At 44.1% G+C, this 23,278-nt stretch overlaps 1 protein-coding gene across 5 annotated transcripts in view; it reads right to left on the bottom strand.

Annotated features, from left to right (window-relative positions):
- LOC120825716 (endonuclease V) overlaps positions 1 to 23,278 on the bottom strand; it is a 31,485-nt gene that overhangs the window by 7,814 nt on the left and 393 nt on the right. For 3 of the 5 annotated variants that reach the window (XR_013468781.1, XM_078108933.1, XM_040187502.2), the window contains 7 exons: positions 22,577 to 22,748; positions 20,462 to 20,596; positions 19,256 to 19,295; positions 18,738 to 18,850; positions 15,860 to 15,928; positions 15,572 to 15,700; positions 7,671 to 7,743 (listed from right to left, as the gene is read on the bottom strand). Coding sequence is in view for 4 of the 5 variants with exons in the window: in XM_078108933.1 (XP_077965059.1) it covers positions 7,672 to 7,743; positions 15,572 to 15,700; positions 15,860 to 15,928; positions 18,738 to 18,850; positions 19,256 to 19,295; positions 20,462 to 20,596; positions 22,577 to 22,748 (730 nt within the window). In the remaining variant the exon portion in view is untranslated. Of the gene's footprint in view, positions 1 to 4,226; positions 6,294 to 7,670; positions 7,744 to 15,571; positions 15,701 to 15,859; positions 15,929 to 18,737; positions 18,851 to 19,255; positions 19,296 to 20,461; positions 20,597 to 22,576; positions 22,769 to 23,278 lie in introns of those variants that run through there. The other 2 variants (XM_078108934.1, XM_040187503.2) reach the window with 2 other exon arrangements.

Genomic DNA, 23,278 nt, shown 5'->3' with positions numbered 1-23,278 from the left:
TCATTATTTTTCTCCTTTGTTTTGGTAGGTCAGCGTCTTATTTTTTAGCTAGGATCGTTTTTTGGTTTGTTTGTTATATTGGGGATGGCCAACGGCGAAGCCGTGGTTTGTTTTTACCTCAACATACCGGGTTTTTCTCAACCTAGAGCTTTTTTTCAATAAATATCCCCTATATAAACTTAAAGTGTGTGTGGCTACTTGGGAGACGGGGAAGATTGGGGCCTATTCATGTTGCACCTTAGGCACCCCTAGACTGGGGCGTAACAGGGGACCCCGGTTGTGTATTTGGATAAATATGAGCCACGGATCAGTTAGATAGGTGGAATAAGAAAACTACCGCCCTCACTAAAATATATTCATTATCCCTTCTCTTGACTTTTCCATTTGGTACAGTATATTTATTTGATAAATTCCGCTCCCCAATGCAAAAGGTTGTTTGCTTAAGAATTCTGGAATAAAATAGCTAATGTAGTATTTTCACTGCAGTGAAAACGTCATTGTGACCATAGGAATAGAGCATGTCCTGCGTACAGGGAGTAAAGTCCACATATGTAAATCTACGGGACTGGGACGTATACATAATCATGCATCATGAATCATGCTCTGCCAATGATCCAACAGTGATCCCTTTGTTTCCATGCAATGTTTAGAATACCACCAAATCAGGCGATGTAATGCAGAGAGTTGATACAAACAATATAAATTCATGTGTTTATAACTTCTATGAATAAAGTTCATATTGGCTCATATTTTAGTTAAACACGTGAAGGGACCACAGTGCCGACTGGTGATTAAACACCCGACTGGTTGAGCAAACGTCCACCAGACACAGAGGAAAACATTCCTAATGAACTAGAGGAAGAGAGACACAGATCTTTATTCAGTGACGGATGCTTGATCGAGTTCACTGTGTTAAGGAGCTCTGAAGTGCTCCGGGCAGATGTCCATGTGATCTCTCTGTAGGGTTATCAGTATTTATTGTTTTATGCACAAATACACACAAACACATGAATAAAGTTAAAACAAATCATCTTTCCTCTTATTTTTCTTGCAAGATCCTGACAACATTGATGTTGCAGGAGCAACAAACAGGGCTTTGAATATTCAAAAACAATCCTCATGGAACGTCGGGTCTAAAACTGAGCCGTTTGAGGAAGGATGGGAGGTCAAGAAAAACTCTTACTAACAGTTACTCGGGACCCCAATTCATACATCTAGTAGTGGAATTATAGTTTATAGTTAAAGTTAAAGTTTTCCTGACAGTGGTGCTAGTGAAAAAAGGCCTGAAGGAACCAAATACACCAGATTTAATTACATAATATTGCCAGTGTCAAAATCTAGTTTTAAGACCTCTTTTATTTCGGTTTTGTTCTTAAATGAGGTATATAATTGAACTACTACTATGACTACTACAATCATCTTAAGACACACCTGGGGGACCAGTAATAAAGACCCCGGATCCCGAAAGAGCCGTGCAGAGTGCGTCACGGGGTTCGTTCAGGTATCAGCAACCCACATGACCAGTAGTGGCACACAGAGACCTTCTTATGTCGTCAACATTTATATTTAGACAACCAATATGTTTAATATCAAATAGTTTACTAAAAGCACTACGGTGGAAAAAGTTCTCTGGTATTTGATCTGAATATTAGTACAAAAATTAAAAGTCCTGCTTTCAAAATGGCACTTCATCGTTAAAGTCGTTGATAATTATATGCATATATATTATATTTCTCACTATTTGTCCTTAATTTATTTGTTGATTTATATTTCTGAATCTGCAAAGTAGCCGATCAAAACATCATTGACATCTGACCAAGTCTTACGCACCAAAGCAGGTGGGAAATGAATGAACGGCTGAACCCTGCAGCCAGTGGGAAAGGCCTCCGGGAGAGTCGATGCTACTCCTGACAAAGCCGAGCGCCGCTGCCGACTAAAGAATCCCACATGCGGGAGCGCGGTGGCCTGCTGGCAGCGACGGTGGAGTTACTAAGCAGGGGTGGACTTCACATAACAGCCACTCGATAAAAACAAAAGCCCTGGGCCCAATGCTGAAAAATCTAATAACCGATGTTCGCGGAATCCCTTATAGGCTCTCCAAGGATGACGCGTCCTTATTACAATAGATCGGCCGCGATTGATTTATCTTTTGAAGCCTCACAGAAAAAAAAAAAAGTTTGCATTGATTTTTGTGGTTTACAAGGAGAGCGTAGAAGTTGTTCAGTTTTGTGGACGGAAAGACACCTGTTCAGCCCGTTTGCAGGGGGAAGGACACTCTCTGATGGTTTGAGTGGGTGTACTTTGTGCTGTGGATTCCATTGGAGATAAACAAGGCCATTCGTCTTGTACTGCGGCAGCTCACCTGTCGTTATAACTCGAGTGCCAGGCGGCGGCGGCCCGGTCGTCTATCAATCACACACACACGTCAGGATGCCACAGCACAACAAGACGCTGCTGACAAGAGCGGAACAGAAATACAAAACACTGACAAATACACACAGTGCTTCGGTTCCAAATAAACCAGGCAAAAAGTGTCTCAAAGTGTATGAAATAATGCTAAACTTTCCGCACATATAGATTTTATGGAGGTTTTTGAGAAGGAATATTGGTGTCACAGTACCAGAAGTTTAGTAGAAGATGCAAATATCAATAAAATTTCACAATTTTTGAAACGTTATTTGTTCAATATATTGGAGGTAACAGGATGACATATCTAACCTGATTCATTCAAGCGTCATTGCTTCAACTAAGTAAGTATTACATTTCTGTTGTTTTTGCCGGCTTGGTTAAAGACGTGGGTGTAAGTAACAGGAGACCCGGTTTGTCCTGTATTCTTTATTCTTTATACTTTATACTATAAAACCGATAAGCTCCTATTCTTGCAAACTGTCTCCACCTGTCTGTCAAGACCTAAAAGAAGGAGCATTTCTGCCCCCTCCCCGAACCCCACCCACTTACACACCCACCCGGTTTCCCTTCCTTCTGTCTGTCTTCCCATCTGTCATTCCTGGGGCTCAGCGATTATTCTTGTTATCGCTGAGGAGTGCACGGGGGGGGTTTCGTGTCAGTAGGTATGTGTTTGGTAAAACACGAGGTGGTTGGTGGCAATTCATCAACACTTTGAGCGGCGCTGTGGCAGAGGGAGGCGAGGCCGCGCAAAACACGTCACTGAGGGCTCGTGTGAGGCCCGGCGTGATGAAATGGATGCGGTTTCTCCTCACACAGAAAGTAGGGAGGATAGATGAGGAGGGAAACAGAGAGGCGAGGAGGGAGGGAGTGTGGGGAGGGGGTCTCTCCTGTATCTGCAGGCTTCCACATCAAGCATTGGCTTTTCTCTCGCAGCTAACCCTCCACGTCATCCCATCTCCCCCCTCCTGCCCCTCTCATGCCAGGGAGTCAATGTTTTTAAGGGTTTGTTCTTGCAGCAGACACTTTTTATTGTTTTCGCTCTCTATAATTGGTATCGTTGGCGTGGAACAAGATGACAGAATTCTAATACATGGAATGAAACCCTTTTACAGTCCAATGATACCGTGTCAACACTCGCTCCCGCCCTTCAAGAGTCTCTTGATTTGTCTCCGTCCCCATTACCCGTCCTCTCAACGCCATAAAGCCACACACACACACACACACACACACACACACACACACGATTAATGACCGTTTGGCAACAAAGCTCCTTTCCTATCTTCTTCCCCACTTCGTTGCATAACACACAAATACACACAGACATTGTAAACGCACACACGCACACACACACTCACTGTAACTGTGACTATGCCTGCCGCCCCCCGCCGGACGGCTGCAGCCGCCTCAGGCACACGGTGAAGCCCCCTCCACTGGGATGGAGGCATGGTAGGAAAAGACGCATCAAGGCAAGTGATAAAAGCAGCAAAAAAGAAAAAGAAAAACAGACACCAAAACTCCCAGGGAGCAGATTAATAAAAAATAAACCTCCTCTTGGCTCAAAGTTTTCCTTTGTTAGTTAAAAATGTCTAATGTCTCAATCTGTTAATATCGCAACAAAAAAAAAGAATGTGCCAACAGTTTTAACTCATTGCCAGATAAAAGAAGGAGCCAAAATGAACAGATTAGAGAGGCTGAATATACACAAAGCACAGAGATGTATTGATGAAAAGCAAAACTGGAACAAACGGGGACAGTAAGTGAAGGAGGTGAAACAAGGGCTGATAAGAAAAGGGAACAACCTCATAGCGGGAAGATTCTTGACTGGAGAAAAACATCTTTATTGTAACTAAAGCTTCAACATCAAATGCAACAAGGATAATTTTCTGAATTATATTCAAAACAAAATCACGGAAAAGGAAAATGTCTCTTGTAACAACAGGCTGTGCTGCAAAGCTGCAGTGTTTGAATCTGCTGTAAACGCGGCATATAAAGGAGGTTGATATGATATTGCCAGTAGAAATGAACCCTCCATGTTTTTCGCTTTTTAATTGCAGACATTTCAAACCAAAGAAACAAAAACTGACATCAACATCATCAAAAGTTTACATGGCAAAAAATGATTTCAAAGCACCGTAAATTTAAAATGTTTAAGGCAACCAAAAGCTTGAAACAAACGTTTAGCCTTAATCAGTTTTTTCATCTGCTGCTGCTGTAAACTGGGTCGATGAGAAGGATCCATAATCTAAACAGCAAAGTGACAAATACATAAAGACCCAACTAAGTGCTCAAACAAACTGCGCTACCGTGCAGACCACGAGCGCCCCGTTCACATACATGTTACTTTTCTTTTCCAGGCCGGACAAAGTGTGCAATCCCTCCAGCGTGTTCTGGCTGCAACCCAGGGCCTCTTTCCAGCTGCACGTGGCCAAAAAAACAAACTGACCCTTTTTGGCGGCTTTACTTTGAGTTACCTTCTCGCCCAAGGGACTACAGCCTCGCTCTGGGCACTGGCTCACTCCCAACTCACAAGGCCCAATCTACCGTTTTTCCTGCTAGCGAACCACAACCTCATACATGGAGGTATTGACTCATCCGAGCGGTTTGACAGGTAGTGCAGAACAGACAAAGAGCCAGAGGCTCTGGAGCTTTGTGCCGCCGAGTCATCTGGACGCGCTTTAGTTACTGTCCCTTTGGTACGGAATTGGCATCAGAACCGTTGGCTCCACAGTTGCTGGGCCAAGCATGGACACGCACACAGACACACACAGAGGTTGAGTAGACTTTTTAGAAAAGGGGTAATTGTTTAACCATAACGGATCAACTACAACTCGAAAATGTTGAGTTGAAAAGTTTAACTCACAAGCAATAAAACTACCCGTCGCTGCTACTCAAGCAGCCAACTGCGTATCACTAAACCTTTAAATGAGAGCGTCTGCCCCCCACAGAGCTCAGCACCAACATCTGGCCGACCACCTCTGCTTTTTTCCATGAGATTTACTAATGTTTTTGGAGTTTGCATAGCAGCATGACATAGATTGAAAACGCCCATAGTTGAAGCCGAAGAGTATAATTGATTGTTGATAGTTTCAAATCTTACTCACATATAATAAAAGCAATAGTTATTTTATTAGGCAGTTAAGTGTTCCTGCTGTAAAGGTCAGTCGGGATCTTTGGTGAATTTCATTAGCAATCTTCCTGTGTTTCTGGTCTCATTATCATACCAAGCAATCACATATAGGGGTTAAAAAAATATGAAGTTCATTAATTTTATTCATCATAAAAGAGCAAATAGCAGAAATGACACTACCTGTTACATTAAAGCGGCATCAGTTATAGCAGAAAAAATCCCTGGTTGAATAAATAAGTGTCTTAATTGAGGAAAAAAGAAACTAAAAAGTCACTCATTAACTTCACTGTTAAAACAAAAATGGGAGTTCAAAATAGGAGCAGAGTGAGTGCAGCATAAAATAAATGCCTGATGGATTTATTACGATCATTTTTTTCCGTTCTCCTACCTGAAGGTAACCTGACTAGTTGTTGTGCTGACTTCTTTAGTTTGGGTATCTGTAAAGTCACACGGTGGTTTAACAATAGAAGCAATCAAAAGCGCCAGAAAAAGTTAAATCCAGAAACAAGCAGCACGTCACTGAGAAGATAGTATCATTTTGCGCCCGCCCCCCCACCATCCTCTCCCTCTGCACACCTGTTGCTTCCCTCCTCTGTTCAGATGTCTTCATCTGCTGCTCCGTCTTTCATGTCTCTGTCCTTCATTTCCCAGAGACAGAAACGCTATTTATTTTCGTCCGCCAACCAGGGACACAACCAGCTGGTGAGGCGCTTGCGAGCAGATTTCTTACGATGTCCGTCTATCCTGACGGGGGGCCCTGACAGAAAAAGTTTGGGAATCAGTGGCCTTGAGGAACCTGCTCCGGCACCTGCCGACTCAGCACAAAGCCGCCCCCCCCGTCTCCCGTCTCTTTGTGGAGAGGCTGATCAAAGAGCGGAACGCGCTCAGGAGGATTCACCCCGCCGGGGAGCTTCCAAGTGGATGAACACGGACATCCCATCACGTTTCCCAGTGGGGCGCACCGCGCACACACACACACACACACACACACACACACAACCCTTGTGAGTCTGCGTGTGAGAAACTGTGAACCGAACTAAGTGTGAGCTGCTGCTCCTCCGTTCTGAATGCACAATTTGAGAAATACTTCTCATCGCAGGGTGAATGATGATTGGGGTTTTTCGAAGCATTTGAGTGCGCAACCGGTCTGCGGCTTTGATCTGTAATGAGGGAGGTGGTGCTGAGGAGAGCGGCGCTGCCCGTTATTTCAGATGAACGTCACAGGATCAAAGGGTTTTTCCTCACCGCTCTTTTTCTAACCTTGACTCACCTCCGAACCCTCCGCCTCTGTTGCAGAAGGATTAGAGACGAGTACCATGACAAGCCTTAGTCTAAGACTCACACCTCGGAGAAGAAAATTAATCCAAACCAGTTACAGGACTACTGCTCACTTACTGACCTCTGACCTCCCTAAGCTAAGAAATGATTTCCTGACAGATGGGGGCCGGTGCTGTGCAGGCCATACAGGGTTTGTATTGTATGAGTTTACATTTTTTCTGGGTTTGAGTTACACTTTTTGATTAAATCTTTCATCTTCCACTACTTTGATCGAGCCAATAAAAAACATGCAGAGATAAGGCATTTACAGACAATTATTTTCATGGCAAATCCTAATAGAATCTTCTAAAACACTTCTAAAATAAATTTGCACATTGTGAAGAGAAAATTAGATGAGAAAAATTAGGGCCGGTGCTGTTTAGGTTACACAGTTTTTGTAATGTATGAGTTTAATTTCACTGGTTTGATTTAAACGTTTGGATCTTTCCTCTGCACCAACTGTGATCAAGCTAATGAGGCAGAAAGAATAATCCATTAATTTTATGGCTAATCCTCCAATCTGCAATTGTCTGAAGGTCAGTTTATCCTCCTCTAAAATAAGTTTGCTCAATGTACACAGCAAATTAGACAAGAATAATTAGCCTTTCTACCAACAAATCTGGCTTTACTTTAAGATTTGAGGAAATTCCTCAATGAGTCGATTGCTGTTGCGTTTAAGCCTATTTTAAGCCTGAGTGAGTCACTCCTCTCTCATGTAATGTGCCACGGTACCATTTAAACAACTTTTTTGTGTTTGTGCGAATGCGCACGTAGAGGTGTGAGAACGCACATGTGTAAGGTGTATTTTGTCACTTACCTCATGTCTTTGTGTCGTATGTATCTGCACTTGGGACGTGCGTGCGAAGGTACTCTCTGGAGCGATGGTCAGCCTGCGGAGCGAGTCGGGGTGAAGATGGAGGGAAGCAGGAAAAAAGAGATTCAACAATTACCAAACTGTCAGAAACTGTTTGAGGCTGCGATCAAAAAGGGAGCAATAACGCACATACAAGCGGAACACATTTGAAATGAAAATGAGAGGCCTTGATGCCGAGCACACAGAGCAAAGCCTCAACACGGAGGGCGAGCAAAACATGTTCTTAAGGCCGCACATTATATTAGGTTGGTGATTCAACCCGTTAGAAACAGTCTGTGTGAAATATGAAGGTGGAGACGTGAACATGTAGCTGATCTAAATAACAGTTCAGTCCCAGTTGGGTATTGAAACATATGAAAACCCTCTGGTGCAATTATTCACTCAAGCTGCATTGAGACACAGTCATTCAATATGAAGCAGGTATTCATTCATTGGACTGACATGAGTATTCTCACTTCAACATGTGATCCATTGCAACAGTGTTTGTTTGATTGATCGATCAATCAATCCAAATATCTGAGCAGGCTGGAGACAATCTGCTCTTGTTAATTGCCGTGCAAGGCTAAAAAATAATGCCGGGTTTGATCATTTTCAGCTGACTTTTTCATCAAACAGAAATAACACACTTCAGCTTTTGATCAGTGTTCAAATTTTGTGAAGCTGTTTGAAATGATAAACCTGGTACTTTGATAATCAAACGGCTCTACACAGCCAGTTGACACCAAGATGTTTGACTACTTGCTTCGACAAAGGCCTCTTTTGTTTTGAAGTTGTTTTTTTTCGGTCTAGTTTAAAATTAGGTTTAGGTAGTTGCAATAGTTAAGAATAAATAACCTATTCTTCTGGATGGTTTGTTACACAAAAGGGTCACTGGAACAAGTGTGGAAAAGGGTTGGCACAGAAATATGTGGCCGGTGATTGGATGAACCACCTGTCAACCAAACGCTTTCCAAAGCGAGTCAAACGCTGACCTCAGCTTTTGTAAAGCGCCCCTCTGTGTTGTCTGGCTGTTAGAAAAACATTTCTCGACAACCCGTGTGAAATCATTGAATGGGACACTTAGAGTTGAAACACACACCAGTCATGCGTCAAGGCTGCTCAAAGCTTCCTTCTGCAGCTTCCAGGTGTGATGTCTAAGGTGACAAACATCTGTGCCTCCCTCAGGGGAGGTGGTGCCGGATCGGCTCCCACTGGTGACCTCCACGTCAAAGAGAGAGATCGCGTGAAGAGACGTCTAGTCAATAAACCCTTCTAAAATGAGTTCCTGCAGCCACAATCCCAAAACACTGTGTGTCAGTTGGAAAGGTCATAAACTCGCTGTCCATCAAGGCAGAACCAACACATTGCAGAAGCCCCAAGGATAAAACCTTTCTCTTTTTCCCCGCACAAGTTATAAGAAGATGTTTGAAGACGTTTTAACGGTTTGCTAAATGCTCGGGGAGTTCATCGGACAGCGGCTGGGAGGAGGAAGAGAGCAACGTTTAAAAAGCACTTCTGCCTTTACCGCACTTTTTTAGAACCGGAAGTTGGGCGCTAAGAATAAATCAATCAGACTTTTTCAGTCCCGATACAGACACCTGCGCTCAGGCCGATACGGGGAATATACCAGATATTTATTTGTTATTGTTTGGAACATTCCTTCATTTGTAAGGCAACATCAGGCTTGATTTAAATAGTGCATCCGACTCATCAATGTTGATGATGCCACCTCGGGCACACACACATGAGAGAGGTATCAATCTGGTCTCCCAACCTTTGGGATCTCGGCTTATGAACTTGCCAAATTATTCCTTTAAAGCAAGAGAAAATGTCATTGAGGCAGTCGCTAGAAAGCAACCCCAGAAATCCCAAATGTTGGCCATAATTATGCAGTGTGAACCTACACACACCATGTCAATAATACAAGTCCCACTCTGCCTTAGAGTACAATAAATTATTACTCTGTGCACCAAAAAGGTAAAATGGAGTGGGACAGATTTATGAGAATGTGACAGCCGACCAAAGAGAGCCCTTGAGGAAGTCAGTTGGGCTTTTCCTGTGCCGTGGTCCCCGGCAGGGTGGGAATGCACAGGTGAAAACACGTGCACTGCTGGCTCTCTGCTAAGAGCTACTGGCAGGTTTTTTCGACACATACACACAAATGTGTGTCAGAATTCTGGCTTCCGTCCAGTGGCCCGGGGCAGATCTTTATCCTCCAGTCCCCCAAAGCCCTTTAAGCCCTGCAGCTATACCACTCTGCTCTACTGCTTCCCCCTTTCTATATCCTCCCTCGCTTTACCAAATAATTTGTTTAATTCTCCTTCTCCCTGGAATGCACCTCCTCTCGCGCTCTCTCTCTCTCTCTCTCTCTTTTTTTATTACCAATCATTTTACTTTTACCCACTTTTATCTTGCTCCAACAGACTTGCGATCCCTCTGCGGAGGTCCAGAGTCCAGTGGCTGCAGAAGCAGCAGAATGTCAGAACGCCATACATTAACATTTAGACAGCCTCTGGGCCAGAAGGGGAAGCTCCAGCATGAGATCAGTCACATCCTCTCCGCGCGTTGAGGAAAAAAAAAAGTTGCACGAGCCGGCTGGTACAGCGCGCACAGCGGAGCACGGGTGTCAGTCTTCATGGGCGTTTTACCCGGTCAGATGTGCTACGTGCCTTTTCATGGGCTTCTCTTTCTCTCACTGTGCTGCTCTCTTTCCAATTAAACACATTGCGGTGTGTTGTCATCAGTGACAGTCGAGCTTCTCCACAGACAATCTTTAAAAGACCAGGAAACGCGTGTATGTCCCATTTCTATTAGTGTAGCTGAAATTAACTAATATTTGAAATATTAATTAATTTGATGAAATGTTTAACGAACCATGAGGAAAAAAACAGCGGTCAGTGTCGCAGAGCCCAAGGTGACATTTTTAGATCGCTTGTTTTGTCCGACTGACACTTCGAAATCCAACGATGTCGAACTTACGTACACAGACTTCCAAAAGAGGGAGAAGCGAGTCCTCACATGGCAGAGATCAAAGCCATTGAAACAAACACCGCGGTTTAGAAATACTCTTATAAATATTAGATGAATTGCTGTAATATTTGGTTGTCACAATGAATCCTAATGAATTTGGTGATCTTTAGACTCACAGACAGATTCCATTCTTTATAGATTGAAGCGGGGAGGAAAAAAACGACATAACAGTTGCAAATAAAGCAAATATAATCAACTGTTCGCTCGTTTGCCATCTTTATGCAAGGATGTCCATGTTCCGTTTACACTTCATATCCCCTGTGTTTAGTCCCATTAAACCTGAAGAAATGAGTGAATGCAGCTTTAAAAAGAAGTATTTGTTGAGGTCAGATCCTCAGTTGAAGTCAACACAAAACTCACACACACAAGAAACTCAAAAACGAGTGGATGTCGTAGCCGCCATTGTTAAGACCGTCATTTCAAAAATGTTGTGCTTAACTCTCTAAGCAAGTCTTCATGCTACTGTCCGTTTACAACACTGGTCATAAAAGGGTCCACGCTTCTTACTAATGTTCACATTATTTACTCATTATTATTATCCTCTTATGGAAGAAACAAACTAATTCTATGAACTGGGATCTGTCCCCAAGAACATGAACTGGAAGTTTCTCTTTTCCAAGTTAAGTGTTTCCATACACAACACATTCAAGGCAAAGTTTTTGTACATCCATACAGTGGAAGAAAAAAGTGAGACTAATTATTATTCACTGCTGGAACAGCAGAACAGAGCACAGTGACTGTGTCAAGTCCCTGTAAGGACACTCAAGTCTCAACGGTCTCGCACAGGTACTTTTTTGTTGCGGTCAACAGCCTTGTTTGTTTTAAAATCAGCGTGTGTGTGTGTGTGTGTGTGTGTGTGTGTGTGTGTTGGCACGACTCCTTGTGTACATGTATGTAAGTGGGTAGGTGCTCACTGTGGCCTGTGTTTGTAGTACTGTATATGTGACAACCAGAAATACACCAGCTCTGAACAGGCCTGAATTATTCAGTGTGGAGGCTGAGCAGCAGCAGGAGGAGGGGGTTGTGGGGGTTAATAGATGGTTGCATGAGGGACGGCAGTGACAGAAAAGGAAAACTCTACCGTGACAAAAAGAAAATCCAAATTAACGTGAAAGAAAGTCAAAAAAGTGGAGAAAAGCGTGGCTGGTTGTAGCAAGACGGAGCGCAGACCCTCACACAGAAAAAACACATTTCATTCTGGACTGCCGGGGGTTTCTCCATCTCATTCTGTGCATGCAGGCTGTTATCAGAGGCTTTTAAGGAGATTGTATTGATGCTGCCATGAATAAACGTCAGGACAGAAATACAAATTCCACCACACCGAATAGTTTCTGGAAACTGAGGAGCTTTAAACAGTGTGCAGGTAACTTCTGCCGTTGAGGGATCATAATTAGTGACTTCCGCAAAGCACTCAGCCTACTTCCAGACCTCTTCTCTCTGTCTGCTAGTGTACGTCTCAGACAGCATCAGAGTCCCATTACTAGTGGAGGTCTTCCCATCATCAGTGTGTGGACCAAGCGGAGTATTGGATTTCATTTTAGAGATGATGACCAACAGACCAAATGTATACCGAGGCAACACAAGTTAAGTTTAGAAACCTGCTGAAGCCACGAGTCACGCAGATTGTTGTATATGTGGATGTAGGAGGCAACAGGACGCAGATGTTTGGGATATTTAGCATAACGTCCAGCGTAATCTATTTCTAACTAACTAACGATTCACTTGAACTGGAAAAGCACTGGGAAAGGGTTGAAGGTGTAAAAGAAAATATAGACAATCCCCAAACCGAACAATGGTGTGATAACAAAATGTCAATGACCAGGTCGCCCGGCAGTAGAGCATGTTGTCTGGGAAGGATTGACTCAGGGATGACTTCCGGGAACAAGGATGTAAACAAACATTAGCGTTGTGTGCAATGCTGGCCGAGTGTTTGGAAAAGCCCGGCTTAATAAAACGACTGAAGCCGTCAGAGTTACAGTGGGATGCTGGACGAGAAAATCGAATGACCAGAGCAGAGAATGTTATCAGATCATACCAGAGGTCGATTGCTTACAGAAAATTTGTAATGTAATCAAAAATATATATATACACACACACACACACACAAAAAATAAATTGCATGCTGGAACCAACCAGTTTTACCAAAACTATGGACAAGTAAATATAGAGGACTAATTCATAGTGTGTGTTTATTTCCGACTCCTGGACAAAAGTCCATTGCAGTACAATCACTCATGATGTTATGGTTATGATGAGATATATATAAATAAAAAATATAAAAACCACGTCTTGAATAAACACAAACACTAAATAAGAAAAAGGAGCCTGGTAGTTAATAGACCACTATACATCTACAGAAGACGTCAAAAAATCAAAGAGTATCAAAGCACCACTTATCAAAATTGTATGAAAATTCTTTTTTCATTCAACTTTATTTTCAAGTGCTAAAGGTTTTCATTAGAGTTCATCATAGCTCACGACGATATCCTAAAATATATAAAAATGATATATTCACTTTTTAAATATAAATATATATATATATATATATATATATTTTTTTTTTTTTTTAAGCAGAAAGAGAAGCTTGGGCCGGTGAACAGTAGCCAGAGACCGATGCATGATCTTCACAAGCCGGCGAGAATGTGGTTCCCATGAAAAGAGACAATGAACCACAACCCACAATGCGCTTCTACAAAAGGTTTTAATGGCCACTAATGCAACATCATGTCAGCTTCCTCCCGCCGAGCTCTGCTCGTCACTCTGTCCGGCACAGTGACAGGAGAATAAAAATAAGGAAATGAACCGAGGCAGGTGTCAGCTCGCCGTGCCATGCAGGTGAAGCATGGCATACAGTGGAAGTGGGAGCATTGAACCGTCTGGGGGAGCATAACGGTGCTGTGAATTAAGTCTACTGCAGTGCTTTCACACATCAGCCTTCACTGCAGAATCCAACCATGATGTCATCTTTGTGAGGGGGGCGTATTAGATAGTGGAGAGAGGGGCGGGGAAGACGGAAAGCGAATGTGCGAAGGTTTCATTTGCACTTTACAAAAAAGAAAACGTCACTGCAGGAGTTTTTATTGGGTTGTTTCAAAGTCTGACTTTTTGATTGAGCGCATCTGTTGCACAATAAACTTTTAATAATCATGATAACTTTTACAGCTAATAATTTGATTATTCGATCTCATAGTAACTTAAATATATTGGCAACATTTAGCTTGAGTCCAACCATGACTATGTGTGCAGATATATCAACTTCATACATCGGCTTATTCTATATGTTCTTCTTTAAGCAGGTCATCACATGTATAATGTGCACCGTTTTGCCTCCAATCTGCCATAATGAGCGGAGGGGCTCGAGGCATCACACAGACAGCTTTAGTAGAATTCAGACTGTCCTCCTGTCAGATTTTGATTGTTTTGCCCCTCAACAAGTTGCCACCGAGGATTTGCTGACCCGAGGGACATGAATCTGCCCACGAAAGAAAGAAGTAAACTCGGAGTTCAACTCCGGACACGACGCACACCAGCTCTTGATCTGTCATGTGTTCTTTCTGTTCCGCAGTGAAGAGAATAGAAAATATGTGCGGAAGCCAGAGGGAGACAGAAGGCCGGGCAAAAGTGGGAGCAGGACAGAGAAAATAAGGGAATCGTGGAAGTCAGGAAGAGAAGACAACAGTTGGATGAAGAGAGAAAACAATAGTAAGGGGCCACTGATTGGACAGAGGAAGCAGAGACGTCCCACGTTCCCTCTGATGTCCAAATTCGGTCCGCGCGGATGCCGGAAACCGCCTGCTCCTCCACTTCTCAATCCGAAACACATCACACTTACAAGTAATAAACAAACACACGCACACACGAGGGGCTGAGTTCCTCTGGAGAAAAACTGATTTTGAGGTTGTGAGTGTGTGCGTGATTGGGTTTTTCTGTGCGAGTGGAGGTGAAAGCACATTGAGCAGCAGAAGCACAGCGCAGCCTAGTGGCAGCTATACGAAGAGCCTGAGGCAGAGCGAAGGATTAGTTCAAAACCAAATGACTTCAAATCATGTTTGTTTGTTTTCGACACTAGAGTTAAAAGTATAACTCATTTAACCGTGCTCTTGAAGCAGGAAAGCAGACACTGATTATCTGCACACAAGAGAATGGTCGGCACATCTTGGTTAAGTGACAAAATTGAGGGTCAATGTCCCTGTATTGTTTTACTAACTCATACAGGAAATGACAAAAAAAGTCTATTGAATACTTTGAAAAATGTAATCATTGCATCAAAACAATGTGTGTATTGCATCTTCAAGACCAAAGATAAGCACATATATAGGAGACAACACACAGTCTCCATGTTTAATGGCAAAATCCTCTCGAACAAAATGTGTATACGTATAGAAATGTAATGTTACAAGATGTTCCAAGAGAGCAAGCTAATTATCATGAGAATAAGTATACTGTCCAACCAGCTGGCTGTTGGTTTTTAGAACAACCGTATTGACAATCTGTCTCCACACTGCAGCTCTGCAGGACCGATCCTTGACAATTAGCTTCATACTATTGTTTGAAACGGGACTTTCTACGTTGCTAAATCTGAGCATCTCTATTTTGGTTGCATACAAGTCTCCCAGGCCCTGCTGCACACAGCGTGAGCCGCACACACACACACACCTCCCCGCTTCACAGCGGCACGCTGAGGAGCAGCGCTCGCTCTGCCGCACAGCTTCCATCTGAACATTACATATTCTGCCTCTCGCTCTGCCTTTTCCACAAGACATTCTCTCACGTAGCTGCTCGCCGATGGGCGGCAGAGTGTGTGTGTGTGTGTGTGTGTGTGTGTGTGTGTGTACCTGTCTGATGGGCTCTGGGACCCGGTAGCGGCAGCACGAGTGTGTGAGGCGCACAGCCGTGGTCACGCTGATCTTGTGGCCCACGGACACGTACACCGGTTTACAGCTCCTGTCGGAGCTCCGCAGTGCCTGGACACAAAAGGAGAAACGTCTCGTTAGGTTGACCACATGTCTCCGTCATTGTGATCATACAACACGTTTTTAGCTCCTCAAAGTCAGCCGCGGCCCAACGACATTGTTAAAAAAAGTACGTTTCTATTTTCTTTGTGTGTGTGTGTCCTGTCGCACCTTTCCGAGCACTTTGCCAGAGGCGGCTGTGAGTGGGAAGCTGTCTCCTCCTTTCTGCAGAGCAGCGATCTGCGGACGAGAAGACACACATCAAAGCAAAAAGAGATGCACAGCGTTACTAACGGCAGCAGACAGGGACAACTGTTAACCGGCCGTGGCCTCTCCCTCACCTGTGGGACTTGGCTTTCATCGCCATACATTTGTATGTTTTACAATCAAAAACTGAGAACTACTGTATTTATACTCAACTTTAACAACAAAAACAGCTGTGTCCGTTTATACCGAGGTCAGGCTTTAGGGCGAAAAACATGTTTTTCCTTCTTGGCTCTGAAAAAATGATGTGCCAATGGTTAGTGCATTTCTTTTTCTCCAGACAAGACCACCAAGGTGATTTCACAAATGATTATGTTCTGCTTTGAAATAGTGGTTAAGGGTTTTTTTGCAAGACAAATTACAAAAATTCCGCTTAAAAAAAAAGGTTTGTCCGCTTTACTTTTCTTTTCAGCTGAGCGAAACATCAACACGAGCAAACTGGTCCGATAAAATAATTTAAACCTAACTTATAGCAACAATGGAATACATCTACATCAGCTTATAGACATTCATAATACATGTAAAAAATAATTGAAAAAAACATCCTTGATCATCAAGGAGTGCTTTCGCTAAGCCGGAGATAGAAGTGGCCTTAAGCGTCGAGAGCCATACAAAATAAAAAGGTAAATCATCTGTGAAATTTAATTATACAATGTTATCAAAATAAACCGTGGCAATACTTTGTACCAGTGCACGAGTTACTCAAGCCATCTGCGTTTTATAAAACCTTTCTTTTTAAATAGAAATTCAAGTTTAGGTCAAAGAGTGAGACGTAGTGATTTGGCCGCTGATGACGGCTGTGCTGTAGGTGATGGGCCACAGCGATGAAGGGAGCTTCGCCCCCGTGATGGATGGGGTGTCTGCTCTACTATGACTGATTACAGCAAGCAGCCAGGAGATAGGGGAGGGAGGGGGGGGGGGGCGCACAAGGCCTTCGATCCCAGCCGGGATGAGGCCAAGGGTGTCTGTGTGCGCGCGTGCGTGATGGAGAGGTTTGGCTCCTTGGAAGCAAGAGTAGGACTGGAGCCAGAATAGCAGAAGTCAGAAAGACAGAGCAAGTCATCAATAACGCTCTAGTTTGAGTTACAGCCGGGACATCAGCGGCTGAGCGAGACAGTTACAACAAAAACGTTAATGTTCCGTTTTAAAATTCATGAAAAAGGAACACCACTGGGCAGCTACAGAATGATAAAAACTTAAAATAATTTTTTTTAAATGAATAAATGGACATGCACTCAACACATAAAGCCGATACATATATAATCTCATTTCACACGGGTTAAGAATCCACAAATGAATGAGAAACATTTGTGTAAGCACTGTGTGTATTTTCAGAGTTGTGCCCCACTGTGCTCCTGTTGTCTAATAAAAAGACAAACACACACCTTTGCTCCAGCGGCGTGCTCATTCAATCACAGCAACCGAGAGACATTTTTCTCTGCAACCGTCAGAATCACTCAGACCACACGTTGTTTTTTTTGTAATCCTCTGTGTGCTGGCAGAACTCTGGGAAACCTTTTCTGAGCGTTAGAGCGTGGCAGCGTATTGATTGTCGATGGCGCGTGGCGGCGTGGATCTCAGTAACGGCTGATCGGATTTCTTACCTTTCCCCGTAGGTACCCTGAGAGGTCTTGTGTTTCACCGTTTACTTCACAGTTCATTTCCTACTGCGCGCACAAAAACACAGGCGCCGGAGGCGTCGCGGTCCTGTGTCTGCAGACAACTTACACGGAGCCCCAGAGGAGTTACGATTACATCAATATGGGGGGGTAATTCGAAAAACTCATGAAACTCATCCAAAGATAACGGCGTGAGCCCAAAAGGTGCAACATGGTTGTGTGCTGTAGGGAGCAACCAGATACCTGTAATGAAGATACCCGAGCCACTGGGATTATTATCAAGTGATGTGTGCGACTCCATCCTCAGAAGAGACAAAGATCCGATTCCACCCCGAGGATCAACATCCTCCGACAGCAAAGCTACAAACTGTAATCGAGGGGAAATGGATACACTCCTACGGAAGATTGAATTAGCAGGTTTCGCTCGCACATGAAGAGATGGGGATGTGAGCGGGGTCTCTTTGCCTGCTAATGGAGTTAGAAAAAGGATGAGAGGATTCAGACCATGTTAGTGTTGCTTTGCTGCTGGAGATTACACGCCCCCCCCCCCCCAATAGTGTGTGTAAATGCATCCACCGTACGACAAGTCATTGAACAGCTAGGCTTGATATGCAGATGTATTGTTAGATATACAATTCTTCCTAAAGTCAAAATGAACAGTGTCAGCGTTCTTAGGAAGAAAGCGTCACACTTGACATTATGGGCTTCCAGTTTCAGGTACCCACAGCTGCATATGTGCAATAGATGTATGTAGTCTCGCCATTAAATATTCAAAAGGCAACTCAGTCTTTTTGAATCCATATTTATTTTTATTATGTTAGACTGGCCACACTACTGCTGCCACTATGGCTGATTTACATTTGACTTGTTTTTATTCTTTCCTCAACAAGTGACTGCAGACTGAAACAAAGTGCACATTTGCATGTTAATTAAATCCAGTTAGTGATGTCTCACAGGTACACTTTGACCGATGGGTATTTGTTCCGGCTTGATTTATATTCCAAAAGTCACAGGGTTCTTTGTGCATTCGCTACACAAAGAGGCCTTGGCTTGTAATAGAAGTCATACTGCCAAAGACACACACACACACACACACACACACACCTCTTTGGTAAACTAAATAAACAACTTTGTGAGGAATGGGAAATACTGAAAACAAGTCTCACCTGTGACTGGTGCTGTTCATTCTTGTGCACCCCCTGTACCTGCAGCAAGTTCTTGGCCACGCCCACGCACGGCAGCCCCGACAGCACGCCGAGGTGACACGCCAGGCCGAACTCTGACAATGTCAAACCACAAGGAAACCGGAGTTACTCTTCATGGCATAGGGAAACTAACTCCTGCCATGTGACGGTTGAATCTGCTGCCACACAACTGATTTAATAGTGGTATCCGTCCTGCCCGCTCACCAAAGTTTATTAGTTTAGCCACCAATTAGTTTATTAACTTTTATAAAGCGGTATTGGCTGTACAATATTTTCTTTTCATGGCATCTACATTTAGTGAACATTTGGTTTGTCTTTAGATAAGTCATTGTAACTTCTATGTCTTTGAGTTATCATAGTAGAGGCTGCTGGAGGTTCATCTCGTCAGGCCAAAGCAGAAGTTGCACCACTTAAAGCAGAGCTCTTAAATAAAGAAGGAAATGTTGCATAACAAGTCCCTACAGGGCAGCTTAACTTACCTCTGTAGTGGAAGACACCATTTCCATCCACAAACACCACCTGTTGAGAGAGCACAGCTGAAATGAACATCAAGCTAAAGGCCCCTTCTGCATTCGCACAAGTTCACATGTGACATGCCACAGCACAAAGAAACAAAAACAGAGACGTGAATCGTTCACGTGAATCGGTGGAGCAGAGGCATCGTTAACGCTATTGGACGCACCTGTGCTCTCTTGATATAAACGAGTGAAAAACGCCCGCTGTGAAGCGGTTTTCTGCTTATCCGCAGTCCGTGACCCCGCTGCTCCCACGCTGACACAATGCCACGCGTGTCACACATAGTTCCACACACGCCATGAGGCGTGAGGCTGAAAAACGTTCGGCAGATAGTGTTGAAGCGTCTCGTTTGGATGCATGGATGAAGAGCAGCTTCTAAAACGTGTTTTGTTACAAGTGGAGTCTTGACGTAACCCTTACAAAAAACAACGCACATTTCCCGTTAAATGATGCGAGGTCGCTAGGGGGGGGAAATTGGTGGTGTAGATTTCCCTTAACATCAAGCCCCCCCTCCCCCCCCCCCCGCTCCTCTTTGCACATGACTCCATGTCCCAGAGCATTGCAGGGACTGACTGCATGTGTGAGGGGGACAATGGAGTGTGAGATAGCAGGGCGTCTTCATCCCGAAGAAGACACAGTTCGTGAGAGACAAGATCCACGCGCTGATAATCTACCGCTTCCAGCCGCACTACAGCGATCCATTCACAAAGCCAAAGGTGACCCTGACTTATTTCAGCTGGGGATCATAAGTCACTGGGAAAAACCTCACTGCAAAGGTTGCAGAGGAACGAAGCGGGGACTGCATCTGCCCAGGGCTAAATGTCAGTACAAGTGTGTGTGTGTGTTTTTTCTGCACACCTTTGTGCATGGCGGCTGAGATCCAGGGTAGGAGGAGGCGAGGGAGGCGCGCGGGCTGCGACAAACTGAAGTGAGTGGGCGAGGATGAGCAGGGAGAGAGGGATGAACAGGGGCGAGTGACGGCTCAGCGTGATGGTGTCAGTAACAACATGGGAGGTGCTCCTCTAGCACCTCGAGGAAGTAGATCCAAATGCAGGCGCTTTCCTTTAAAGCCAAATGTCCTCACCACGGTTCTAACTAGAAAAAGTCCCACCGCGGTGCGCTCCTCTGCCTCTGTGCCGGCACTCCGCTGAGTGCGTGCAAAAGCTGACCTGAGGCCGAAGTTTGGGCTGGTTCCTCTCCAGCCGCTGCAGAGCCTCCAGAAGGAAGGGGGTTTCTCTGAAGGCCAGGAAGCCGGCTATGTATGGAGCCGTCAGGGTCACCATCCGACTGTCTTCGTAGAGCACCTTGAGAGAAGAGAAGCCGCGGTTAATATCTCGGACCCCCTGGCTGCTCGCTCAATGACACGGCCCCATGTAACCAGAGCCAATTCAGTGCAATAGCCGGTCGGGGCTTTGAGTGGAGCTCAGACAATGACACTGTCAGGCTCAGAGTGCCGCATGCTTTGGACAAATGCGTCCACCCAAGTGGGCGTTTAAGGTTGAGTCCACAGATGCACAAACAAGCTGTGTGAGATCATCACTCACATCCCCCATCTGGCCTAAGATGACACGTCTGTTACTTTGTGTTGGAAGGCTGTGAGCATGTTCTAAACATCAGACAAGTTGTTCTGTCCAGGTAGCCCGCCGGGTTCAGTGGACACAGTTACAGATGAAGGTTATACAGCTATTACATTTTATTTTAGATATTACAGCGAGCATATCCACTCTAAGAATGTCCAGTGCCCAGCTCTACGGAAAAGAAAATACACAAAAAGGGTTATATTCTATATTTTTTGTTTAATAATAGATGCGATGCGATTCGGTTAGTTTCAATAGTTAGAGCGCAATAATTGTTTTCATTCACACTAACACACACAAGCACAGTGCACAATAGCAACCCACTTTAGCACTAAAGGAAATATCGCCTCCTAATCTTAAAACAGCACTTTGAATTTATTGCCGTTAAAAACCTTTGTGCATGAGTTTCAGCAGCTGCAAACGACTCTTTCCAAGGCCTACGAGCAACGAACAAATCAAATACGCAAATGCTTCTGTTGGTGGATGAAGGCAAGCCGCTGACGCGCAACACAAGGACGTTTTCACAACACACCTAGCAATCAAAAATATAGACTACCATTCAGGGTATGCCAATGTTGTATTTTTGCGCGCTGCGACCTTCATCACCAGCCCCCTCCCCCCCCCCTCCTTCCCGCTACATAACAGTGATAAAAGGCCAGCTTGTTACGCGGGGAACGTTTTTATTGACGAGATTCTCAACTGCCAGGGCTGTGACGCACTGAGTGTCATCTTACCGATATTACCTCGTGTCCCGGATGGTCTCAGGCGGCAGTGATGATGTGATAATGCACAGATAAATGCCACGGTGGAGAAAAGCTTGTGAAACAGTAATGAATAAGGGGGAAAAAAAGAATAATAAAATGAAAATTAGAACTGCCGAGGTCACTTGAACCAGAGCCTGGGCAACAAGGCTCCAGCTTGAGCTGTGTTGTGTATAAAGCTCGGCTCTAAGGTGTATTAGTATTGATTTTCATGCTTGGCAAGTCTGCTTTCAGAAAATGTATTTGGTTGAGTTTAGACAAACCTTGTGGGTTAAGAACATTAAAATTCATCACACCCATTGGGGTTGGTGGGGGGGGGGGGGGGGTAACTAAGTGAATCAATAACATTCAAAGGCCCCTTTGAGTCTGAATGTTTGATGTTTGTGTTAACGTTTTCCCAATAGTATAGTGCACATATGGTCCGTGTACGATTGCAATGCGTCCATTTCAATAGCAGAGTATTAAAAACACAGTGTCTCATTCCCCGTATGCTCTCCATGATGCGTGACAACAGTTTAATTTGTTTAATAATTTATAAATGCCAATGCGCAAATGACCCAAAATTACAAATATGAGTTCAAAGATAAGTTAGTAGTCTCCTCATACGTATGAGTCAGTACGGACCGAAGCACTCGGGGTGTCTGTCGCATAATTAGCCACCGTATCTCGCCACAAAAACGAACCAAAACTACGATTCCGCATGTCTTCCATTACGGTTGTACCGTCTCATGGCCGTGCGCAGGCTAAGAAACGTTACATTCACCTCCCACACGGGTAATGTGATGTGACAAGGAAAGGTTCAGCCAGTTACAAGTAAACAATTAAAGTCATAAGCAGAATTATCGGACAGGTTGAAGCCTGAGCAGGATCGATTTTTAGTTTTAAAAAGTTCCCCATCAGAGGGTGGAAGCTCCCATTTCTTTACATCCACAAGGGGACGTCTCACCTCCAGGTCGGGGTAGCTGAGCACCACCAGTTGGGCGCAGGCGTTGACCTCATCCCCTTTAATAAAAGACAGGTCCACTCCTCCGACTCTCTCCAGGCCCGAGAAGTCCGGGCTTCGCTGCCAGTCCTCGGTGTCCTCCTCCACCACCTGCAGTCTGAGACGGGCCTGCTCGCTGGACAAGACGACAGACTCCTGAGTCCAACATGTTTTTTAACAGAATAACAAACATACCCCATAGTTTAGAAAGTAAGATTGTTACATTTTGTTACTCAGGACATGTGGAGAGTTTGGATAGTGCTGTCTAGTTCTGCTGGGAGAATTTGGGGTCTCAATGAAAACAGTTGTCAATAAAAAGGGTATAACATTTTTGTAAATCAAAGTTAAATAAGTAGCTTGATTTCTCCAAATAACAGGAAATAATTCCAATGTATAGAATTGACTGTTTAAGACACTTCTGCTATAAAAAAAAACTGTAAGCCGGGAATGTTTTTTTGTTTAGTAAATATACATTTGTTTTCCTTTTTCCCAATTTGTACAATGTCAATATCATCAACAGAAGTTCTGCCTACTTCTCCACACAGGGATCACACACACCGTCCTCAGATGGATTTATACAGTCCCCCAGCACGCACACGCACACACACACACACACACACACACACACACACACACACACACACACACACACACCCTGGATAATCC

This window comes from Gasterosteus aculeatus, chromosome 9, assembly GCF_964276395.1.
Source record: "Gasterosteus aculeatus chromosome 9, fGasAcu3.hap1.1, whole genome shotgun sequence".
Lineage (NCBI taxonomy): Eukaryota > Metazoa > Chordata > Actinopteri > Perciformes > Gasterosteidae > Gasterosteus > Gasterosteus aculeatus.
This window is presented reverse-complemented; position numbering and strand designations above follow the sequence as displayed.